We start from the raw sequence: 24,858 nt of genomic DNA on the forward strand, positions 1-24,858 counted from the left end.
GACATGCCTAGATAACCTAAACTTATTCATAGTCAGGCAAATATTTCACAAGCACGTAGGACATGAAATCGAAATAATATCAACTACTATTAGTCTCAAAAGAATATCAAACATTTGCTGTGCAGTCCTGCAGTTTTGGGTAAATTTGACTAAATTAGTTTATTTTCAATTAATTACTATAAGACCCACAATACTATATAAAATTTCGAAGATTTCAAACACAACATATTTCGCAACAAGACTTAGAGACCAAGATTTCTTCAGAGACCAATTGTTAATCTTTTAAATTTTGGGTTCTTATCAACTATTCTACATCTCATAGTGTACCACCCCCCCCCCCTAGGGTCCTGATTGTATCAATTATTACCTTCTTCAGACCAGTATTTACGTTTATATGGAACGCCAAAATATTTCTTCGCCGTTTCTAGAAATTTCTTTCGCAAATCGTACATTTCTTGCGGATCTTGCTTGCTCCTTAATTCCAGCTCCTTGATCTTCCTCGCCTCCCTCAACTCAGCCTGTAATTAAAAGCGTAAATATTCAGACTTCGTGGCTACGAAATAGCTTTTAACCTCCGTTGAAAAGTTGATTACTCTAAATCCCGGATCTCATAAACGTTCACAAATTGAAACTAATGCTATGTGATGGTACGTTCAGGTTCATCAGAAAATGTAGAATCAACCAAAATCAACCAGCAATATTTGACATTCAACTTCCATTTGACGCAATTCTTTGCACAGGATTCACAGTGAAATAAGAGACAATTTCTTCATTTCTCTGTTCAGTTCAATACAACTGGACCAAGTTTTAAAGTTATGAGTTCAGATCTGACTCAGGATTCAACCGATAGGATACCCGCAATGTGGTACTGTGGCAATCAAGGATTCCACGTATGGCAGGCAAGCAAAGATGCACCAAGTTCGCTAGATAGTCAGTCTTCCGAAGAAATATATAAAAATCATTACATTAAATATCGATCAATTAACAAATAAATATCATTACATCATTGATTTAATGATATTAATAAATCATCAATTAATAATATACACAAATTAAACTTCTGTAAGTGCCATCGGACCTTTTTCATAAAAAGGCATATATTGCCGGATATCCCGGTTTAGAGGCCAGGTCCCAGATGGGAGAAATTTGAAGAAAAAAATGACCATCAAAAGTGACGATATACAAAGTAAAAATTTATCACCTAGAGAGAGGCCACCGAAGACGGAGGAGGATAAACATACGGAAGGTGAAATGACAATGAGAAACAAACATCAAAGAGATTCCAACCATTGATTTCACTTCAAAGCCTAACGTTAACCACACATTGCCGATCATAAATTCAGTTTTATTGCTTTGCCACGGTATATTTCAGCTATTCCTGGTATCATTCTAGTCCCGGAAACAATCAACTCGGTCTCATTATTATCATTATATGCAGGGTTTGTTTCGTTATTATTGTGAGGTTGATGCAAATGAATGTTAGTAGATATTGGAGAGACTGGATGGGACTCCTAGGCACACTACGGTGATTGAAAGTCTTTTGCAGAGATTGTGAGTCTTGTATCAAGAATAGAGCCGCGATCATTGGACAACTTTTGCCAATTTATGCGGGAACAACTCGTGCAAATGGGCCTGTGCCTGTTTGGTTTGTGCCGTTTGGCATGACCAAAAATATCGGACCAGGCCCTGGTCAAATTTAGCACAGGTGAAATGATTGCGTGTGAATTGCTACAGGTTCTAGAAATGACTCACTTCGTATAAGAATTGTTAAGTATTGGGTGAGTGGTTTACGTGTGAACACGCTCTCCAATTAGGTACAGGCCAAATTTGATTCGGGCCTGATCAGTGCTAATTTGGCCTGGGCCAAAGGCTTATAGGAATCTACGACAGAGTAGGAATTCACGACAGAGTATGGGAGTTTTTTTGTGAAGATTGGGTTTCTTTCCTCAAAGAGATATTAAATCTTTTACTGAAACTAGAGCCCTTTACGGTGTCAGGGAGTCTACTTAAACAAATTCAAGATAGGCTTCTAGAAATTTCCTTTCTCCATCATTTGAATAGATGGTTTAATCCATAGAGAATCCAGACCTGGTTTCAAGAAAATGTTAAAGCTCAAAGTGCTGCACTTCTAATCGCTGCGATCATCAAAAACATGAAGTAACTGATACCATTTTGTTTAGAATTTTTCACGAAAAACTGGGCTCGAAAATCAGGGATGACATTTCAGACAAAACCACAAGCCTACACCAGTCTCAGAGCTTAATAACTTCAAACGCAAAACATTTTACAGGAATAAAATCCTCACGACAAGAAAATGAATGAAACAAAATTTATAAAACAGTTCGCTTCAATTTCTGAGTACGGAGGGGTTAATTTATGCGTTATAATGTACGCTTACTATTTTTATGAAAAAATGATTACTTTTAACATTTATTCAATTGTAAAAATCTAGCTCTTTGAATAGCCGAGTAAAGAGTCGGGTTGTTTTCTCTCATTTCTTTACATTTTTTGTATATGCCTTAACAACGACGACGACGAGACCGAAGACTGAAAACTCTCTCAGCAGACGGGGGGGGGGGGGGGACTTCATTGAAACATTCAGCTGAAAAACAGCTCGGCCGCCCGCGCCGCGCGAAATTATGCATATTGAATTGAATCATGCACGTCAGGTGTGTGCGTCATTATTCAAAAACAGTATGATAAGTTATTCATGTAGTCGTTTGATTGACAGCTCCTATTGAAATAACGTTGTATGGGAAAAATTTCTCTTACGATCTCTAATACTAAATATGGCCGAACATCAATTCTATATAGTATTACATGTGTGTGTACTGTGGTCTGTCTTTACTTGTATGATATGATTTTTTTTCTTAGTATGAAAGAAACCTTTTTTTTGTCAAAAGAAATACTATCAGGTGCAGAGTGGGACCTAGTTATAACGGTCCCCCGAAGTTCGTTATAATGACGTTCCATTTTAATTAAGAATCTGAGTTGTTTTCTAAAAAAAACAACAACAAAAAAACACCAAAACTATCCGTTGCGAATACATCTATTTATGACGAACAAATCTAAAAAAATGGTGAGAGGAGAAAGAGGAAAAGAGAGAAGAGAGAGGGAGACAGGAAAGAAGAGTCAGAGTAACAGGGAGAGATGGATGTGAAAGGTGAATATGAAGAGCAGAGAAAGTAGAAAGAGTGAATGATACCGGGAAGAGTATGGACGCGGAGAGGATAAAAAACAATATCTAGTTGTCACAACTCATCAGAATAATCATCACATTTCATGATGAAAAATGGCTTTGACATCATATCCAACGACCTTGACCTCACAGATCATTAACACCGAGTTGCTGTGGAAAACGTTCATAAATTAATTGATACGCTTTTTGCCGACGAAATATTGAATGAATCGGTAAGAGTTATATCATCACCATCATCATCACCATCATCATCATCATCGTCAGCAGTGACGACTAGCGAATAAATTAATTTCAACAATCAGAGCAGACGTGTTCGTTCTGCTCTATAATCCTCACCTAGTCAAAACAATCATTGTCTTAAATCTATGGTTCAGGTTCAGGTTTTTAGATTGGTTATAGAACCAAAATGAGCTAGATTGGAAATTAGTTTGGCTATAGAACCAAAATGATTTTAGACTGCTTTCAAGTTGTTAGATTGCTTATAGAACCAAAATGAGCTAGACTGGTCTTAAGTTGTTTGATTGTTGGTTATAGAACCAAAATGAGCTTAGACTGGTCTTAAGTTGTTTGATTGTTGGTTATAGAACCAAAATGAGCTTAGACTGGTCTTAAGTTGTTTGATTGTTGGTTATAGAACCAAAATGAGCTAGACTGGTCTTAAGTTGTTAGATTGTTGGTTATAGAACCAAAATGAGCTTAGACTCGTCTTAAGTTGTTAGATTGTTGGTTATAGAACCAAAATGAGCTTAGACTCGTCTTAAGTTGTTTGATTGTTGGTTATAGAACCAAAATGAGCTTAGACTCGTCTTAAGTTGTTTGATTGTTGGTTATAGAACCAAAATGAGCTAGACTGGTCTTAAGTTGTTTGATTGTTGGTTATAGAACCAAAATGAGCTTAGACTGGTCTTAAGTTGTTTGATTGTTGGTTATAGAACCAAAATGAGCTAGACTGGTCTTAAGTTGTTAGATTGTTGGTTATAGAACCAAAATGAGCTTAGACTCGTCTTAAGTTGTTTGATTGTTGGTTATAGAACCAAAATGAGCTTAGACTCGTCTTAAGTTGTTTGATTGTTGGTTATAGAACCAAAATGAGCTAGACTGGTCTTAAGTTGTTTGATTGTTGGTTATAGAACCAAAATGAGCTTAGACTGGTCTTAAGTTGTTTGATTGTTGGTTATAGAACCAAAATGAGCTTAGACTCGTCTTGAGTTGTTTGATTGTTGGTTATAGAACCAAAATGAGCTTAGACTGGTCTTAAGTTGTTTGATTGTTGGTTATAGAACCAAAATGAGCTTAGACTGGTCTTAAGTTGTTTGATTGTTGGTTATAGAACCAAAATGAGCTTAGACTGGTCTTAAGTTGTTTGATTGTTGGTTATAGAACCAAAATGAGCTTAGACTGGTCTTAAGTTGTTTGATTGTTGGTTATAGAACCAAAATGAGCTGCTTAGACTGGTCTTAAGTTGTTTGATTGTTGGTTATAGAACCAAAATGAGCTTAGACTCGTCTTGAGTTGTTTGATTATTGGTTATAGAACCAAAATGAGCTTAGACTGGTCTTAAGTTGTTTGATTGTTGGTTATAGAACCAAAATGAGCTGCTTAGACTGGTCTTAAGTTGTTTGATTGTTGGTTATAGAACCAAAATGAGCTTAGACTGGTCTTAAGTTGTTTGATTGGTCATAGAACCAAAATGATTTTAGACTGGTTTCAAGTTGTTAGATTGGTTATAGAACCAAAATGAGCTTAGACTGGTCTTAAGTTGTTTGATTGGTCATAGAACCAAAATGATTTTAGACTGGTTTCAAGTTGTTAGATTGGTTATAGAACCAAAATGAGCTTAGACTAGTCTTAAGTTGTTTGATTGGTCATAGAACCAAAATGATTTTAGACTGGTTTCAAGTTGTTTGATTGGTTATGGAGCCAAAATGAGCTTAGACTGGTCTTAAGTCATTAGATCGGCAATGGAATTGAAATGAGCTAATATTCGTGTAGATGACTTTAAGAACAGCCGCACGCTCACGCTCCATAGAGCTAGAGCCGATTACTAGAAAACTGTAGATAAAAACTTTAATACACGACATGCCTCGCTGACGTGTGTTACCCGTAACAACGAGGATTTAAACAATATCAGCTTATAGTTGTTGTTTTATAACGCAAAATCCAGCCATCAATTCGGATTAAGACTATAAAATGTTCTAGGTAGAAAACTGAGTGCAGTTTAAGACTGTGTGTCTACACTGTTCAGGTGTCACCGTCAACTTCTATGAATAGTCTCGTTTTTTTCCGCCAAAATCAAATTTAACCAGATTTTATTTTTGCAATGTAGTTTCCGCAGAGTAGGATGAGAAGAGGAGGAAATAGAGAGTGGGGGAAGGGATGGAAATAAGGGAGTGGATAGAGTGCAAGGATAGTGAGAATGAAGTGTACTAAAAATTAACGGAGGGAAGGAGAAAGGGAGTGGAGAGTATAAGGAAAAAAAGAGGGTGTCGGGATATGAGAATAATAGGGGAGGAGATATGTTAGGAGGGAGGGAGGAAGGAGGGGGATGAGGATGGAGGGAGGAGGATGGAGGGGATGAGGAGGAAGGAGGAGGGAGCTGGTTACTGAATATTCAATAATACATGAACTGAGTGCGACGAGCATAAACAGAAACAAGCATTAATCGAAGATGAAAAATCAAAGCAGATGCTTGATCGATTTAGTTCATTTGTGGCTATTGCTGGACCGACTGAGAGAGAGAGAGGAGAAAGAGAGGAGAGAGAGAGGTAATGTACGCACACAAGCAGCTTTACGAATTGCGAGAGAGCGCAGAAAATTATACAGGAAATTGTATAAAACGTTTCTTTGGTTGTAATGAAAATAACGGCCGTCGTCGTGCGTCGTGCGTCTGCTCGTGCACATGATTTCACTCTATAAAGACCACGTTAATGATTGGAAGGAAATTAATCGAAATTCGGTCCTTTTTTCAAAAGTGGAAACTCATTGACGCCGATGACGACGATATACGTATTACTCATTACAGAGTCGTAGAAATTATTCATTGACAAATGTTGAACGTCTGAACAACCAGATTGAAGATCAGGTGCCGCTACTTTTCAGCCCGCTGATGAGCTTTAGAATCTTGAACAAGTTGCAGCATCTTCCGATTTCATTTGAAGCAGCTTCTTTAGATTCCACAGTTTTCAATCGTTCAGCCCACCGAGTAGCTCCAATCAACCTTTGATTTTCTTTGAGCAAACGCATTGAAATCAATCTCGTTAGGCTCTGGAACCAGACCGGTAAATAAATATTTGTGGGTATTAAACAAGGTTTGATAATCTCCAATGAAGGAAGAAAATTTTTCAATCTAGAACTGATCACACGCCACAAAACACGACGGTGTTGATGCCAGATCTATAGTTCTGATTCCAGAGTGGAAATTAACGCTACGACCGTATGAACATTCTTGGCCTGGAACAATGATCACACGGGTGCCAAATGGGCCCGTACCAATTTGGCCAGACCCAAAACGTCGTCGTCCCAGGCCCAAGCCCATTTTATCACAGGTCAAATTATTGCCGATTCCGGAAACGACCCACTTTGCTTTGAGCATTGTTTAGTATAAAGTGAGTGGTTTAACTGATACCTGTTAGTAATTAACTCATAGATACGGAACTGTGAATATAGATCTGACACAGTCAAATCTATGACATATCAACCTGAAACAACCTGTTTTCTGAATATGCCCGAGCCATGAAAGCTTCGTCAGTCGAAATTCAGGTATATGTATCAATATACTATGTAGATAATAACATTTCCTCGAGATCAATTTCTTTGAATAATTAATTTTTCATCACCAGATAATCAAAACTACAGCGACCGATCTCATTTGATTGTTCCCAATTTAGAACAAGCCCTCACTCGCACTTGGCGGCGTTTTAGCCGCCGGGATATCTATCGGTGCCGGTAATTTGATGAATCATTGATAGCATTAAAATTTCAGGAGACATTGAATTGGAATAATTGGGTTGGAAATAACAATAACAATCGAATACCCGGAGAGCAGACGATATAAACACAGCACCACAAACAGACCATACACTGTGGCACCAGCACCATTGTGGTACCAGTAAGTACCACCACTACCCAGGGGTAGATCCAGACGGGAGCATGAGGAGCACGTGCTCACGATGCAATTTTCCGCGCCCTTAGGAAAATACAATGACAAATGAGTCAACAAGAAACACTTTATCCGTGTATGATGAATAACGAGAGAAATCCAACAATAAATTCAGCCGAAAATGAAAACTTCTCTAATAAAATGATATATGCTAATAGCATTTACCCGAAACGTTGCTCGTAATATATATATATATCATTCTAATATAGAATTTTCATTTGGCTGAATTTATTGTGGGATTTCTCTTGTTACAATGGCAAAATCTTTCAGGGCATTTCTTCCATCCAGAACTAATAAGACAGCAGCGCAAGATTTAGCTTATATTCTTTCTTAGATGTCCCTCAAGTGTCTAGAAATGGTATGAAAATCATTGAAATTTCAAAATTTTCCAGGCTCCTGTTTTGGCAGCATGGATACAATCTGCCATTTTCATTTGTTTGCGCTCCTGTCAAACTCTGCCTGCTACCTTTAACATTCTCAGGATCCAGTTCTGTGGTCGTAGCAAATATTCAAGTCCTTACGAATTTTCGGTTGTAGATAAGATCAAACTCTTATGAGTTGAATTATGCACAGCTGGATATAGCTGGGAACTTAAACGTTGTATAGTGGGTTCAAATCTAATCAGAATTACTGAATTGATTTGAGTTAAATTCAGTTGATTTTGAATGACTTAAGACTTCAGGGCCCAGTTTCACAAAAAGGTCTAACTCTTAAATCGATTTAATTTCTTCATTAATTCAGTTTATCTTAAATCGATTTAGGCCTTAACCATTTCAGTGCGTCTACACCGCAGTGCGGTGTATAAATCAGTGATAGATTTTGCTAGTACACCGCACTGCGATCTATTGATGTAATTAGTAATTATCTCTTGAAAAATGGTAGCACCTGTCAAACATCGTGAAATACTAGTAACTAATGATACACCGCACCGCGGTGTAGACGCATTATAGTGGTATTCCCATTATTCAACACACTAGGGTGGAATTTTTAAAAATTTTCAAATTATCTCCAGCACTATAGGGTATCAATTAGTCAGCAAGGGTCAATCTTTTTTGTGAAACTGGGCCCAGAGTCAACCGTGCAACACTGTGGCTCCCAGTATCCACTAATAAATATATAGATCTATATCGAAGTGGGATTTTACGTAATGGAAATATTTTTCCAAGAATAGGAACAACTATGTGTACGCGTGTGTGTTTTGATGAAGTGGTTTTATCAGTTACAACTGAGATAAGAGGCTGCTGATCACGGAGACGTGAATAACAGTGAAACATTGTCCGAACTATTGATTAATCAGAAACAACGAATGAAATGTATAAATCACATGAAGACAATATTGCGTGAGTGCGGCTTTTTCTGGCCTTTTTCGGTCTGATACCTTGAGGGAAGCGAAGCAAAATCTCACGTTAAAATCAGCCACTCCCATTCTTCTTTGGGCCTGCTTGGATTTATCCATTGTTCTTCAGACCTCTCCACCCCCTAAATTCACCCATTCTGTTTATTGTCGCGCATTTATGAAACTACTTAATCATCATTATGTGTCATATGTTTAATGCACAGCCACATATATATATATATATATATATATATATATATATATATATATATATATATATATATATATATATATATATATATATATATATATATATATATATATATATATATATATATATATATATATATATATATATATATATATATATATATATATAGATAATAATGCAATGGTGGAAATGGTTATAGAAATAATGCTGCACTTGGGTTTGTTGATTGTTGCTGCACTTGGGTTTGTTGATTGTTTGTAAATAGTAAAAAGGTTACAGCAGTGCAATATTATTGATTACACAGTTAACAAACTCTATATATCTATGTATTTAGGATCCATTTGTCAAAAGGTCAATGTCACATGTAGAGATTGATTATAAATAGAGCTTAAATATCTATTCGAATTTAAATCAATCGATTCGCCTGGCTTCCACGAAATAAATCATTTAGGGCCAAATACAACCTAAATTTAAACCAATTCGAAGTAAAAAGGCGTCTTCATTTTGATCGGTAAGAGTATGAACACCACGGACGGACGACAAGCTTACAACACTTCAGCATCATGCAACAGTTCCAGCCTCAGGGGGGGGGGGGGGACATTTGTTGTTGTGCACTGAAGTAGCAATCATTTGAAGTCACTAAGATTATCCTGACTTCAGCTATGGCGGAACATTGTGGTTTTTGGCTACATAATACACAGCAATCATCAGGGATAGCCACAGCATTCTGGCTATACATGCAATTAGTAATACAACACGATATTTGTATTCCGATAGCGTACGGCGAGATTCTTACACATATTTATGGCTCTAAGCTGTTTGAAGAACCAATAAGTAATGTATGTATTCAAACGAAGGAACCCAACCACATACATACACAGCACATACGTCACTTATAGAGTCCCCTGTTGCACATTCGTGACTCCAGGATGAAATTTGTCTTCAAATCTTAGTGTTAAACTTGACGGTTTCGCTATTAAATCCAATCTGGTCTTGAGCCTTGATTGTGCAACAGGGGCTCTTGTGATCAGACAATATTTGCCTATTTTCCCTGAAAACTATAACGAGATATCTTTACTGGTTTTTTTTTTCATCAAATGTTTTTAGATGTTTATCAAGTGACAGAAGACAGCGATCTATTTTTGCAGCACTGCATGTTTCTCCACTAGACTGAGTGTCTTGGTGTTTGTCTCACTGTCAGAGAGGAGTGGAAGACGAGGGAGTGGGAGTTGAAGCCATGCCGATGTTCAGCAATAGATCCTCCACCACCCGTGTATCACAAATACAAACCATTTTAACAGCTCTCTCCCCTCAATATTCATTTCCCTCTCTCAAACCTGAGTGCATCTCAATCCACAATCTAATCAAATACCGTATAACAATTCCTCACAAGTCCTCATATATGTAGAATCATCATCTCTCCAACTGCTGCAGGGCTTTCACATCCATATCACACACTAGAATGGTAAGATTGCAGTCGATTTCAGTAGTTTAGGGCTCGAAGTAGGGACTCCACTGCGAGGGAAGGTGCAGTTTGACATCCTATTCAGGGAAGAACATATAAACACCGAGTAGGGAATCCGATGGAGAGTACTGGGGATGGTCCTTGATCCAGTTGAATTTCATCCCGAAGTGAGATCTACATGAACTCAACACGTACAACAGATCGGTGTCAATTCCACAAACATACGAGTTATAGATTAAATTTACACACATTGAGAATAGTTACGAGTTCGAGGAAATTCGAGGAGCTCAATTTAATCTATAACTCTACGACATAGACTGTTCATATCAGCGATAAAAACATTCTGCGACGAACTCCCGACGAAACACACACGCGCTAAGACGACGCGTAGAGAAAACAAAACTGCATTGGATTCAATTATTGATATTTCGACTTTTATTTTTCAAATTTCCGATCATCGAACGATACAAATATTGACTTACAACACGGAAATATAAATGAGAAAGTTCACACGGCGTCGTCGTCGTCGTATACAGACTGCATTATAGTCAAACGCATTGTCATTAGTTATTAAAACATGTGCTCCGTGTTAGTGGATGTGACGCTGGATGATGATGAATTATCCGTCGCCCGGGCGAATGAATGCTCGCCGCCGGTTGCCATGGTGCCGTTTGTCCCAGCTCGGGATAGGGATCGCTCGCCGTGGACCAATCGCGCTGCGCGTAGCTCGTATTACCATAGTTACCGCCGATATGAGCGAACCTATTAAAATCCTACGTGAATACGTGCACACAACTCGCCCTCCCCATCACCCTTCTAAGTATTCAACTCGACGTGAATTAAATTCTATTGACATGAATTCCGATCCGACTAATTGAATTAAATCATAAATTCTGGCGATTTTCCGATCGTGACTAATTGAATTAGATTTCATTGAAATAAGCTACGTTTCAGACTCGATGAATACATTTCGATATCAAAAATGAAATCATCCTTCGAATTGGCGGAATCGATAATCATTAAATCCAGAATTCGAAAAAAGTGTCGAGGTAGACATTTTTTTAAAAGCGAATTCAAGGGCTCTCGGATTAAAAATTCTAATTTTAAGACGAAACGACGTAACGATAATCAGAGAGAAGACGACAGCCGGAAACATTGCGGCCGGCGACTGTATCACAACTAGATCCGCATTAGAAATTCACTTTAATTAAAAACCTTTAAACGCACCAATTTTCAATCGCGATCCGTATAAAGTGGTCGTCATCTCTAAACGCAGCGAACGTAAGCAGTGTTTAAGACACAATACCTGCTTAAGCTTATTGAAAATTCTAAAAATAAGTCTAATCCCTTTCTCAATATCCTGACTATCTTTACTTTCAAGGTCCGGTTCAATGTTTCTATGATTTCAGTTTAACTAATTTCTTGAATCATTGAGAACTGCGCTTACGATTTCTAGCTATGGATCCAGAAAGTTTCTCCGCTAACTGTTTATTGAGTTCTCGATTCCCAAAGCGCAGTTCAAACTCTCTTAATTTCTTTCGGAAATCAAAAATCACCAGACTTCTTCGTCGACGGACGAAGTCTCACGTATCAGAACCGCGAATAATAATAACCCGACAATATTCCCTTCTTGAATTTGATGTTTAGTTTATGACCGGGTAATGAGTCCCTAGCGTGTGCTAACCCAATACACATTAGCTCATACCACGGCGGCACTGTATACCTCTATATACCTCCGCACCATATAAATGAACTAACAAACCTAATCTCAAAGGCATTCCTACCTACATAACGCAAAAATATGCTTTGTACACTTGTCTTACATAAGCAAGCAGCGACTCTTCCGTTTACTGTTAAAAATCTATTTCTCCAGTGCATTTCTATGTTTTAACCCGTAATTTCTTTACTTTCGTCTCGTCATTTTTTTTTGCAATTCAGCAATTTTGATATATTCGATTTTTGTCGGTACAAAATTATCGATGTCATATTAACGAAGTTAAGCGAGGAGAAGCAACATGAGAAGAAACAAGCGCGTCTGTTACTGCTGTCGCCTGTTGTTGGATTCCAGGAAAGATATTGATCTTTGTTTAACATATTCATGAGATTTTTACAGCGCCGCAGAGCGACACGGCAGCAGCAGCAATGCCAGTAAGTAACATTCCTATACGAGATCACTTCATAAAAATCGGAATGAATATCGTATTCGTTCAATTACAATAATCGAAAAATCTCCATAAATTCTAAGAGAACCGTCCCGTCCCGATAAACGTCAAATTCACTACAAACTCACGGAAACATTTTCAGACTTTGTATTAATTTTCGTTATTATTGTGAGATTCACTGTAGATTAATCAGAAGTGTCATATCCATTAGGTAAATATACACGATTACACCAGATGTGATAGCTGTATTAAAAGAATAGTTCTAAACTTTTTATGTGATGATGGACAAATTGAGACCAGTAGAATCGAGCCTCATTTAGTTATGAATTTCGATTACTCTCATGACGTTTATTCTCCACGCGATGACGACGATAATGATGATGATTTTGAACAGTGGCGACATCTTTACCTGACAGTATTAGACATGCAAATCAGAAATCCAATGCTGCTAGGTAAGACGTAGTCAACAGTCCGGTCGATCAGTCAACGTCACTAAATCCTGACCAAACGTCATTCCGTTAACGGATAATTCCTGAAATGTGTTTTGTTCACTGCCGTCTGCGTGTTAGGGATCGATAAACTGCTGCAGCTGAAAAATATCCAGTGCAGCCGGTAATCGGGGATCGAGTTCAAGATGGCTGTTCGTTCCATCTCTATGCGTGTATGACTCGGCTTACGCCCCTGCCTAACTCCTTCGTACCCCAGCCTACCTCCTACAGATAGTAGTTCAACGCACCCTCGGCCCCGCCAACAACATATGCATTCGCCGATTACACACGTTTTCAAAGAAAGCATTGATCCTCGTTTTTAGCTAATGGCCTACATACCTTGAATAAACATATTCCGCTATAGTGGCTGGCACCACACACATAGATTTTAAACAAGAGAACTCGGCGGAACTATTCGAAGAAGAAAAAGAAGATTTTATCGAAATGGTAACAACCAGACGATCCATCAGGACTTTCATAAACCAAGCAGCGCGCTAGCTAGTTATTACATCCATTATCATAGAGTCGCAGCCTCGGAAAAACGGAAAGCAATTTTTCCAATAATACGATGAAGAAGCAACCATTAAATCCACGATGGCCGCAGGGCTTCAAAACCACGCAGCTTGTAATCAATCTATATATCTATATACATCTTTCATAGATATATTATACACCAAATATTCTAAACGAAGCTCCACCACAAAATATGGTCTAAATACACTCGTTATTCCTCTCTATATTTTCCTAACACTAAATTTCTTGTTTCTCTATTTTACGAATCATTTATTTACTCGTTTCACTAGAAAATACCCACGTCAGCCCCGATCTAGAAATCAGTTATTTTTTGGTAAATTCCGACTTAAGATCTGCAGTCTCCTGCGATCAGAGACATGGAGAGAGAGCGGAGAGAGAAGAGAAGGTCACTGTGTGATAAGCGCGCTGCTCGCAGCAATCATTTTTCCGCTCAGATTTCACCTTTACAGCAGCAGTTTTACAAGCACAAAAATCCGCCTGTTTTGTGCGGTATACCGAACAGCAGCACTGCACCAGTAGATCTATCTCTCTCTCTCTCTGTATCTCGATCAATAGTCCCGGGTAGAGTATGACACATAATTGGGAAACTGCGTGTAGTTATAACGTAACCACCGGTGTATCCCGGCCGGGTGTATTGAATAATTCAAGAGAAAAAATTCGCAATTGTGCCTCGAGATGACATTTCATTTCCCCTCCCCCGAACGACAGATATTCCTCGACCAAAAATAAAGCAGTTTATTCGAAATTTGCTAGATTTCAAATTCTAACTGAGAAACGCCGCACGACCTTCCTAGAACGATATTTTCCCAACGTTTCGACCACGAATTCGTTCAAAATAATAAAAAATAAATTGTCTCCGTTTCGAGCAAACGATGGAAAATGATTTCTATGATTTCTATAAAATACGGTTAATATCGGTATAAACGCCTAATTCGATCTCGCAGACTCCGAGAAAACAAGCGATTTATTTATAGCCCGTTCACAATTACCTGAGCAGCGATCGGGAAAAATTCACCTCGCGGCTATAAAATGATCTGATCGAAGGTTAACGGATTTATTAACCGCTAATAATGAAACTAATCAACCCGATTTCTCTCGCAGCGGTTAATTACGTTTATTAACAGATTACGGAGAGAATCCTACATTTCGCCTAATCATTAAAGAACCATAAATATCTCAAAAAAAAAAAAAATCTGAAACGTTTTTGATGTATGACCTTATCGAACGCGCGTAATTCATGTATAAATCCTATAAACACCGAGTAAAAATTCATTTTCTGTCTAATAAAACAAACGTACCTACCACCGAACATAAACCAGCCAAAACGACTTACTAATTTATCTCAGATTTTAGAGCCCTACTTTCCATTCGACCAAGAAAAAAAGCCGCGGCGTTCCTTTCCCTATTCCCGCCATGTGCACAATGAGATCGGCGTAGAGCGCGCGCGCGCGTTTCTATTGAGTCACCCCGCGCGCCTAAACCATCGACCTATATTATAATCAACCTACCACACTACATTCCTTCACAACGGCTTAGAAAGAGAAACTCGCAATGAAGAAATTATATTCCTTTATGCCGACCACATCGGGTTTCAGTGTTGTGAAATGATGTGTTCGTATTTTCAAAGCGAATAAGTTGTAGCGTTGAGGATATCCACAAGAATACAGCAACAGCACCAGCAGCGGCAGCATCCCGGGATCATCTCAATCATCCTACAAACGAGCAGCAGCAGTAGCAGCAGCAGCAGCTGTGTAGAGAGAGAGAGAGAGAGTGAGGGAGCGCACACATCCACCTCACACAGCGACTGAACGCATAAAGAATGCATTCAATGTATATTTGAAAGCTGACTGGTATCTCCACCTACGCTCACTCCGCTCTCCCGCGCGGCGGCCGTGCTGTGCGCCGAACGAACACTGCCTGCCTGCACAAACAGCATTCACGAATTAGGCCAGACACTTTTCAAATGATGCTATTTGCGAACGCTATTATCTAGCGCACCCTATGGGCCCGCGTGATAGAGCACAATACATCGAATATAGCCGCTATTCATATCTGTCGTGTAAGAGATCTTGACAGTTTTCTCACTTCGATTAGAAATCGTGAACAAGCAGAATATATCCATTCAATCAAACTCAGTGGGATATGACGTGAGAAAATAGATTTTATGTACATATAGAAAGAATCGAACTGTTTATTTTTAGGATTTGTGCACCCAAATTTGTGAACCCCTTTCTCTATTATGTGAAAGCTTTGTGTGAAGAGTGAGATATGTCTTGACATATCTCTCTTGGTATTTTTTTCTACAAATCAAGTCCAGGCAATGATAGGGTCCAGTCGTGCACAGATAATGACTCGACTAGAAAATTCATAGTCGAATGAAACTCACAAAACTGTGTAACTAAGTGCACCTTCAAAATCCATACAAATGTGGAACTGAGTACATATTCAAAACCCACAAAAATGCGGAACTGAGTACAGATTCAAAACACACAAAAATGCGGAACTGAGTACAGATTCAAAACATACAAAATGTTGAACTAGAATCTGGGACCGACAGTCAAATTAAACCCACACAACTGTGGAACTGGGTCCACAGTCGAATTAAACCTACACAACTGTGGAACTGAGTCCAAAGTGATTTTATCTTTCTTCATTGATGATAATGTATGCAATTCAAATATGTCATTTTCCAAATGTGTTTTTAAGGTTTCAGATAAAGTTAAGTAAAAGAAGTGGATGTGGATCAGTGTAGTGGTGCGCGTTTTCCACTGGGAAAACCCCCAGATAAAGCAGCTAACCGGTGAATATCCAGCAATAGTAAAAATAAACAGCTCTTCAATCTCTTTGTTTCTCATGCAATAAATCATTGCCAACAAGGCAAAATAATTTGCTCATATTTATTTTCAAGGAGTTTCATAGTGGCTCCTCTCTTTGAAGCATTGAAATTCTCCCCAGGCATAAATAGAGTTTTACAATTGATTTGACAGCTGGTACGAGCCTCCGCGCGACCTACAGTCAACTCGACTAGTGGTTTATGGTTATTCTTTTTTTTTAACTGGATGAATGTTAATGATGTAACCATTTGTCAGTTGATGATCTCGTTGTTGTAGTAAACAAACAGTAATTACATTTTTTGCCTCCTGATAAGATTTCATAGCGTGATTTATTAACATAAATAGTAATATATTTCAGAAATGATGCTAGCGCCATCTTTTATTGAGCCTGTCAACTATTATATACTGTATAGTTTTATGCCTGTAATTCAAACTACCAAAATCCATGTGGTATTGAAAAGGTTCAAATCAAACCCAATGTGGAACTGGGTCCAGAGTCAAGTTAAACCCTGCACAACCGTGGAACTGGGTTCAAACTCAAATCAAACACACAACTGTAGAACTGGGTTCAGAGTCAGATTAAAGCCCACACAACTGTGAAACTGGGGTCAGGGTCAGATTAAACCCTGCACAACTGTAGAACTGGGTTCAGAGTCAGATTAAACCCACACAACTGTGGAACTTGGTTCCTGGTTAACTAAATTTCAAAAAACATAAATCATCATAGCCAGTTGAATGAAGATAGACTGGTTGCCTTATCAACAATATAACAGCTGTGCCTACCTATAATAATCCTATTGTCTCAATATATGGAATATAAAATCTGTGTTCAGAATTAATCCTCATGTTTCAAGCTTACATGCTGAATCATTCGCCGGCGACAAAACATAAATCTCATCTTCTTTCAAGTCCATTATAACATTCACAGCTACCAGAGAATACCTTACAGGCAAATTCCCTCATTATATCACGACAACACGATTTCAATTTCATTACACGAAACATCAGAATAAACTCGACGATCCGTTTAAACTCTTGAAAGGGTTTAAGCTAAAAAGTTAATTGGTCACTATTCATCCAGGAGTAAGGCCTTAGAGACGCCACTTTTCCAGGCAGACTTAACAAGGTGACCTTAACTAATTGATTTCAACTGACCTCTCATCCCGCTGATGAAATTAGGGGGGAGGGGGTTAAGTGTTAATTCGTACCTTTCTTATCTAACAATACATTCTTTGTGTACACGGTCTATCGCATTATAAACGCTGAGTCTTTAAACATAATCTTAATAGTGCGAAAAGTAGTTTTTACATTCCCCCCCCCCCCCCCGAGAATCTTTTAATAAAAATAAAACCTACGAATGAAAATGAATAGAAAAACTAAACAAAAACTTTATTACAAGTCAGACAAAATCAGAGCCTCCCGGGTTGGCAAGGGAACACTCCTATTTTTATAACGGACACCTGTTTCCTATAGAAGCTCTCTACGAGGGGTATTGTTAAATCGGGTCAAGTTATTATGGAAAAATTCCATGACATCAAACGGATTTTTATATTTTATAGTATTTCTTTATGTTCTACTGATTGTGACGTGGATACATTTAAAAAAAATGACTGTCCTATATTTAGACCTCAACGGGAAAATCATCCAGCATCCAGCGGCATCGAATAAATCTGCTGAAGACCCACCGAAGTCGTCTATTTTAATTCCCCCTTTGACATCACGGTTCGATATGAAACTGAATCAGGGAGAGGAGGGTTCATAGGAGTTTGTAACGTGAGTATGTCTAGAACCAATAAACCAGAGTTAGTAGAACCCTCTCCTTTCTAGTCATCAAGTGGCGAATACTGCGCCTACAGTCATCAAATTTGGCCAACATGACCGAGAGATAGAACATTTTCAACTTTTCAATGTCCAATAAAAACTGCTCCGAGTATTAGCATTTCGTATGTCATTGACGTCACAATATTAAACTGATTTCTACCCATCGCGTGAATATTTAGGGAAATGAAGTGATTTTGACTCGATTGGTGGATTTACAAAGATTCATCATTGAGTTGAGAGATCAGCAGCAGTAGCAGCAGCAGCCGGAGGGCGACGATGGTGAACTCTTTACGAGAAGAGGAAGTGCAGTATAAAGAGATCACAGTGTGTAACACACTGGTCCCATAAACAACAAGTAAGAAAGTTGTTGATGAAAGCAGTTTATCAGCGCACTGCCAGAGTTATGATAAGAATATGTCAGAACAAGATTTAAAACCTAGCACGAGTAAAGGGTAAAACCTGATGCCTTCAGGATATGATACGGCTGAAGGAGGTGCTGGGAGTACGTAATAAAAGTTGACGAATAATTCGGTTTGGGGTATAGGTAATGATATAGAAATGACAAAAAGTGCTTTAGCTGGTGCCTGTCTGTCAATAGTAACCCCCCCCCCCCCCAGAAAATCTGTTCATTATATCCAATTACAATTACATCAATACTTTCTAATTATGACGAAATTGTTGACAGTCTGTATTTATACCGATAAATTCTAATTTCTGAGATCGTCAAAACGAGATTGCATACAGTGTATATATCAAGTAAGCAACGCGTATCAAATCTTAAAATAATCTATTTCGAACTAACTGAATTTACCAAGATGATATACGGGGGCGATGACTTATTTGACCTAACAAACCAAACACAAAACTTGAAAAACCACACTATATACACATATGCCTACACTAATATGACGATAAAGGGGGCATACGATATCATATAAAAATGATAATCATAATAATACACTAGATTGAAAAATAGGAAATAATTGAATGGAATTCAGGCCAACGATTGAAGCGTTTAGCTACAGTCTATCTGTACAAGTGGAGTAAACTAGGCCACGAACAGTGAATGAGAGTGGTTCACGCGGCATATCGAGGGAGGGTGTGCCCGTTATTAATCAAAATCGTCTCTGCTACAATCATCATCAGTGACGTAACGGAGAGAAATATAATAATCAAATCATTGCGAGCCCACGCGGCACAAACGCAATACGGGGCACGGAAAAAAAGAGAACTTCGTCCCGGACATTTTTCCCGGAATTGATATCATTGAAGCAACGTTCGACATAGTAATCGGTTCATGTGTGTGTGTGCGTAAATACGTAGTTTTAGAATTGAAAAAAAAACCAACATAATCATTCTAGGAAAAAGACTTGCGTCATTGTGGCTCAAGAGCTCAATCCATTCACACAGAGTGCCACGGCTGCATCTACAAATTAAACCAATAACTATAACTGTGATCGCACGGAGATGATTTCACCCGCGTCTAACCGGCCCTGACTTGTCAAATCTGGCCCCGTTCACATGTAAACCAGTCACTCGTTTCTAAAATCTAATCCAAACTGTAGCGAGTGAGGTGAATCACTGAGACAGAACCAGATAGTATTCAAGTGGAATACTGTGTTATTTCCTACACGTCTGGTCCGGCACAGACTCATTTGGCACCAGTACGAGCAGTTGGCATAGACCAAATTTGGTCTGGATCAAAAATGTGATCACCGCTTATACCCGATACTGTAGATAATTAAGCTAAAGCAGCTATACGGAGTAACTAAAACAGCTATACGGAGTAACCAAAGCTCATTAACAAAAGACAGTTTGATATAGACGATTCACATTGTGAGAATAGGCGGCCATTTTACACAACTCGATAAAATGCCAAACAACAAGAATTCTATAAAACATCGAGACATTGTTTCATCCATGGAGACGAGATTGAAAACGAAGAGAAAAAATAAAACCCAATTGACACGACTAGGAAACTAAAGAGAACCACCCCCGATCCGGCCTTTTAAAAAACTATATCCTATCGCGTCAGATAACTGGAAAAATATCGCGTTTGTAAGAAATTTGTGCAACGGATATAGTTCAGGGATTGTGTTGAAACTGAAACTAGCATTAATTTCATTCTAGGAACTATGAATGTTTATTTTATCGTCTGTCAACTCGTTGTACAAAAGACTGCTTACGTCAATGTTCTATATTTTAATGAATTGCTGAATTAATATTTCATTAATGTCAAATACGTTGGCAGCGTGTATTCTGTTTATTCTGCGTGCGTGTATTCTCTGTATGTTCAGTGTATTCTCCGTGTATTCTCTGTATTCTCTATGTGTTCTCTGTATGTTCAGTGTTTCATTTTGTATTCTGTTAATTCTGTGTATTCTATGTTTTCTCTCTGTATTCTCTGTATTCTGTGTGTATTCAGTGTATTCTGTGTATTCTCTGTATTCTGTATGTATTCTGTGTGTTCTCTTGCTCTGTTCTGGTTTCCAATTTCCATCATCAAACTATAATTTCTCGCAATTTTTCAATCTCGATTCAGTCACGACCAAACAATGTGAGAAAATCTTTTGAAAGAAGTCACTGATGTTTTGTATGTTTCTGTTGAATATAGCAGCTTAGAATAGGCACTAGTGCTAGGGACCTAGCTATTGACTGGAATGTTAGGGACCTAGTACTAGCTACGAGCGACCTAGCTACATGTTGACATGCAACATTTCAGAGTTGCCTTTAGACCATTAGCCTTGCTTGATATATGATGATTTCAAGCTAATATAACGTGTTAAATCATCCATCAAAGAACTAATGATTAACACAACAGAGTTCGGGGCACCCGAGCATCAGCTAACATCTGCTCGGAAAATATTTGACAAAACGTAAAATATTTATCCAATAATTGCGCGATAGACAATAAGGACAGAAATAGACAGTAGAATCGCTGAATTGAGTGAGTGAACAATATCTCCTATAACATCACCATCATTATCAATATTAAATATTAACAGCACCTCAGAGACTGGGAAAGGGAGACCGGTAGCTGCACCTGGCAAATATACATTATAAACCTCAACTATGATGAACGAGTGCATTAATAAAACCTCGCGACGCACCACACAGAAACGTTATTGTTGATAACTAAATAATAAATAATCCTCAATCAATATTATATATTAGCGTTTATAGTCAATAATCGAACGGTCTCTTGATATGTAAATGCTTTTCAGATTGTCTTCCATTGCCACGTGTGTGTTTGTGTGCTTGTATCTCGGCAGTCGATTGTTCTATACATAATGATGTGCTCACAATGTTAAGAATTCCTGCTCTGGCAACAGAGGATCCACCAGGTGCGCTAGTAGTCCAGGTAACGACTAAACACCTTATATAGTTTTCCTGCTTGCACCATGGCAAAGGTTGGAGTGTAAATAAATATGTAATTCGTAACAACTAAATCCTATATTTAATTGTTCAATACTTGAAGAGGCGATGACAATGTTACTGATTTTAGGCTACTACCAGGTGTGCTAGTAGTAGGGCTATTCTGGATAACTAAATCCTATATATCCAATTGTTCTGAGGTGCTGACAAAGCTTGGACAAAAAATTGACCAATTTTGCATGAATAAGTATTAGTCACGACGACATCTGGCGGCTGAGAGTCACAAAAACACAGCGACAAAAAGACCTGACGAAATATTCATTAATGAAATAACAAACTCTATCAATAGTAGATTGAAATACACAGTGAACACAGCACAAACGTCAGAGCTTCGTTTTAATTGAAATATTTGATTCAATTATTTTTCTCAATATTGCGTCTGCTTGTGACAGTCTTCATTCAAACTCGAGCTTTGCAATTATTTCTATGGTATTTTTATCGCCACCTGATGACTGGGTCTGGCTGTCAGACAGATTCAATTCACAAATTGTTTACTGTCCACGATGCCTGAAAGGTGGAGGGACTGATTTTTAGTGTAGCGTGTCACTAAAAAAAGGCTTCTAGATGAAGCAATTTCAGTATTTCAGCTCATATTGGAGCATTTGTCAGATCTGTATATATTCCTAGCGTGAATTCAGGCTCACTTAAAGCTTGACAATATTGGAAACCAACCTAGACCACTTTTGGAAAATAAGGGCACTTTCTGTATCCGCTAAAAATTCAAATGCCATAGACGTGAAGCCATTGTCGAGGTTTTGGGGATCAATCCTATAAATATTTCGACCATTTCATCGCACTTGGAAACTTTTGAAGACTTAGATCGTAAAATGTGCCATGAAATATATGGTGAGCAAAATTTTGAAGAGCGCTTGAATTACTAGATCGTATTGGGCAAATACAGCCTGTATTCTACCTGCGAGTCGAGAGAGACAGGTGTAACGTTCATATATGATTGGAAGTGACGTGGCACTCAGCAAATGAATTTTAATGGCCCCGGGAGGGAAGGGGGTTGAATGCGTGTCTGTATGCTAATTCATCCCTTGGGATTCAGTTAATCATGCAATACCGAACCGTGGCAGGCGCGCCGGTCGCAACGCAACGCCGCGCCGTGAGTGAACCATGCGTGAATAGTCAGCGCAGGTACACAAACACCAACCCGGGCGTGAATTTAATATTTAAAAATAATTTCTACGAATGCCCGGTTGCCACCGTACCGCGTGCTAACAAACGCACGGAAATACAACGAGTCCAATCACAGACGAATGAATCCATTGAATTCGGAACGTAGCGTAGGCCTCTCTCTATACGAATGACTCATTCGACATGAATTATTTTTTCATTTCTTTTCTTTTCTATTCGAGAAGAAAAAAACTAAAACGGCGTCGAAAATATGCAAGTATTCGCAAGCACGAAAACACAATGGACAACTATAGAATTAAATGGAAACTTCAGACGTGTTTTTTTTTCGTAAAAAGCTTTCCGTCGGTGAATGCGCGGTCGTTTTTTTTCTATGCGCTATTCTGTTCTGATTGCGTCTCGTCGTCCATCGTGAATTGTTCGATTATATTTACGCCCGGGCGTGGCTCGTACGAATCTATATTCGATCAATTATTAAACGGATACACGATCTACGCCGATTGAGTCAACGTTAGCGTTATTTATCCCTTATTAGTCGACGGCCGATCGAAGGCCGACTTTTTGAATGTTTTTGTTAACCCTTTCAGTGCGTATACACCGCAGTGCAGTGTATGAATCGGTGATAGATTTTGCTAGTACACCGCACTGCGGTGTATTGGTGTAATTAGTAATTAGTTTTTATCTCTATTGAAAGATGGCAGCACCTGTCAAACATAGTGAAATATTAGTTATTAACGATACATCGCGCCGCGGCGTAGACGCACTATAGTGGTATTCCCGTGATTAACACACTAGGGCGGAATTTTTCAAAATTTTCAAATAATTTTTAGCACTATAGGGTATTGATTAGTCAGCACTGAAAGGGTTAAGATACTTTTGATCAGTGAAATGAATGCGTTTATCATATTATTATAAAGATGTATATAATATATACATGTATGGATATGTGTGGATATACGTTAGCAATCGAGGCGTCATATTTGAAAAATTTGTATACAAGATATGAATATTACTGCATTTCCAATTAGAAAACCTTATCCTACCAATTATACTAGAGAGTCTTATAAGATTCCATATAATAACAGGGCCGCCCTACTTTATTTTTGCTGAACTAAGCCCAACTGAAATTATCCTTCCGACGGCCCTGAATAGGGTAGTTAAAAGGGAATCTATAAGGGTCTCGCACAAGGCCCACGAGATCCCCGAGACCATGCAAACATACATGCCCTGGAGAGCGTATAAAGACCTCTCACGTAATGGGTGACGGGGTAAATCTGGGGGTGATAAAAATCGTGAAAAGTTATTCTCGATTAACACTGCCTCAGCAAAACAACAGACAAGTCTGAACCCATAATGATGTTTCGTGTGAAAAGCAATAAAGCTTCGACTAAAAACTAAACACTAAACTCCGGACCGGGTTCAATCTTAAAGACAAGTTTCAACTTCAACCTTTCATAAGTTGCAAAGTAATGGCCGAGATTCTAAACAGATCTGAGATCAACCTAGTGGTTTAGCCAATGTAACAACTTAAGGCTAGTCTTAAGAATTAAGACCACTTCCGGCTAGAAATTCACGACAGCGCAATTTGGCCCTGGAGGTTCACTTATAGAATAAAATCTAGTTTTGAAAAAAAGGTCCATCACCATTACACGACTGAGCCCTTGACACAAATCATAAATAGATGCGACACTCAATAACTCAATACCAGCAACTTATAGCAACAAGTCTCTCTCTCTCTTGCCCTCTCTCTCTCTCTCTCTCTCTTGCTCGCTCTTTCTCTTGCTCTCTCTCCCTCTCTGGCAGGATTATATTTTCCGATAATTAATCAAATGCACTAAACACAAACCGAGCGACGAACAACTGGCGACAGCTGTGAATGTTAACTATAATTGAGCCTGATATAACACACATAACACACGCATTATATTAAATATAGTTCACATATATAAATAAAAAAAACACCTGTCCATCAAACACGACAGATGTGACAGCATTCTCAATTCATAATCATATATATATATATATATATATATATATATACACACTAAAAACTCTATCAAACCCACAAAAACAAATT

At 38.4% G+C, this 24,858-nt stretch overlaps 1 protein-coding gene across 1 annotated transcript in view; it reads right to left on the reverse strand.

Annotated features, from left to right (window-relative positions):
* Positions 1–24,858, reverse strand: part of LOC141908801 (uncharacterized) — a 59,925-nt gene that overhangs the window by 21,718 nt on the left and 13,349 nt on the right. Inside the window, exon 3 of the mRNA XM_074799010.1 lies at positions 368–518. Coding sequence (XP_074655111.1) covers positions 368–518 — 151 coding nt within the window. The remainder of the gene's footprint in view (positions 1–367; positions 519–24,858) is intronic.

This window comes from Tubulanus polymorphus, chromosome 7 (genome assembly GCF_964204645.1).
Source record: "Tubulanus polymorphus chromosome 7, tnTubPoly1.2, whole genome shotgun sequence".
NCBI classification, from domain to species: domain Eukaryota; kingdom Metazoa; phylum Nemertea; class Palaeonemertea; order Tubulaniformes; family Tubulanidae; genus Tubulanus; species Tubulanus polymorphus.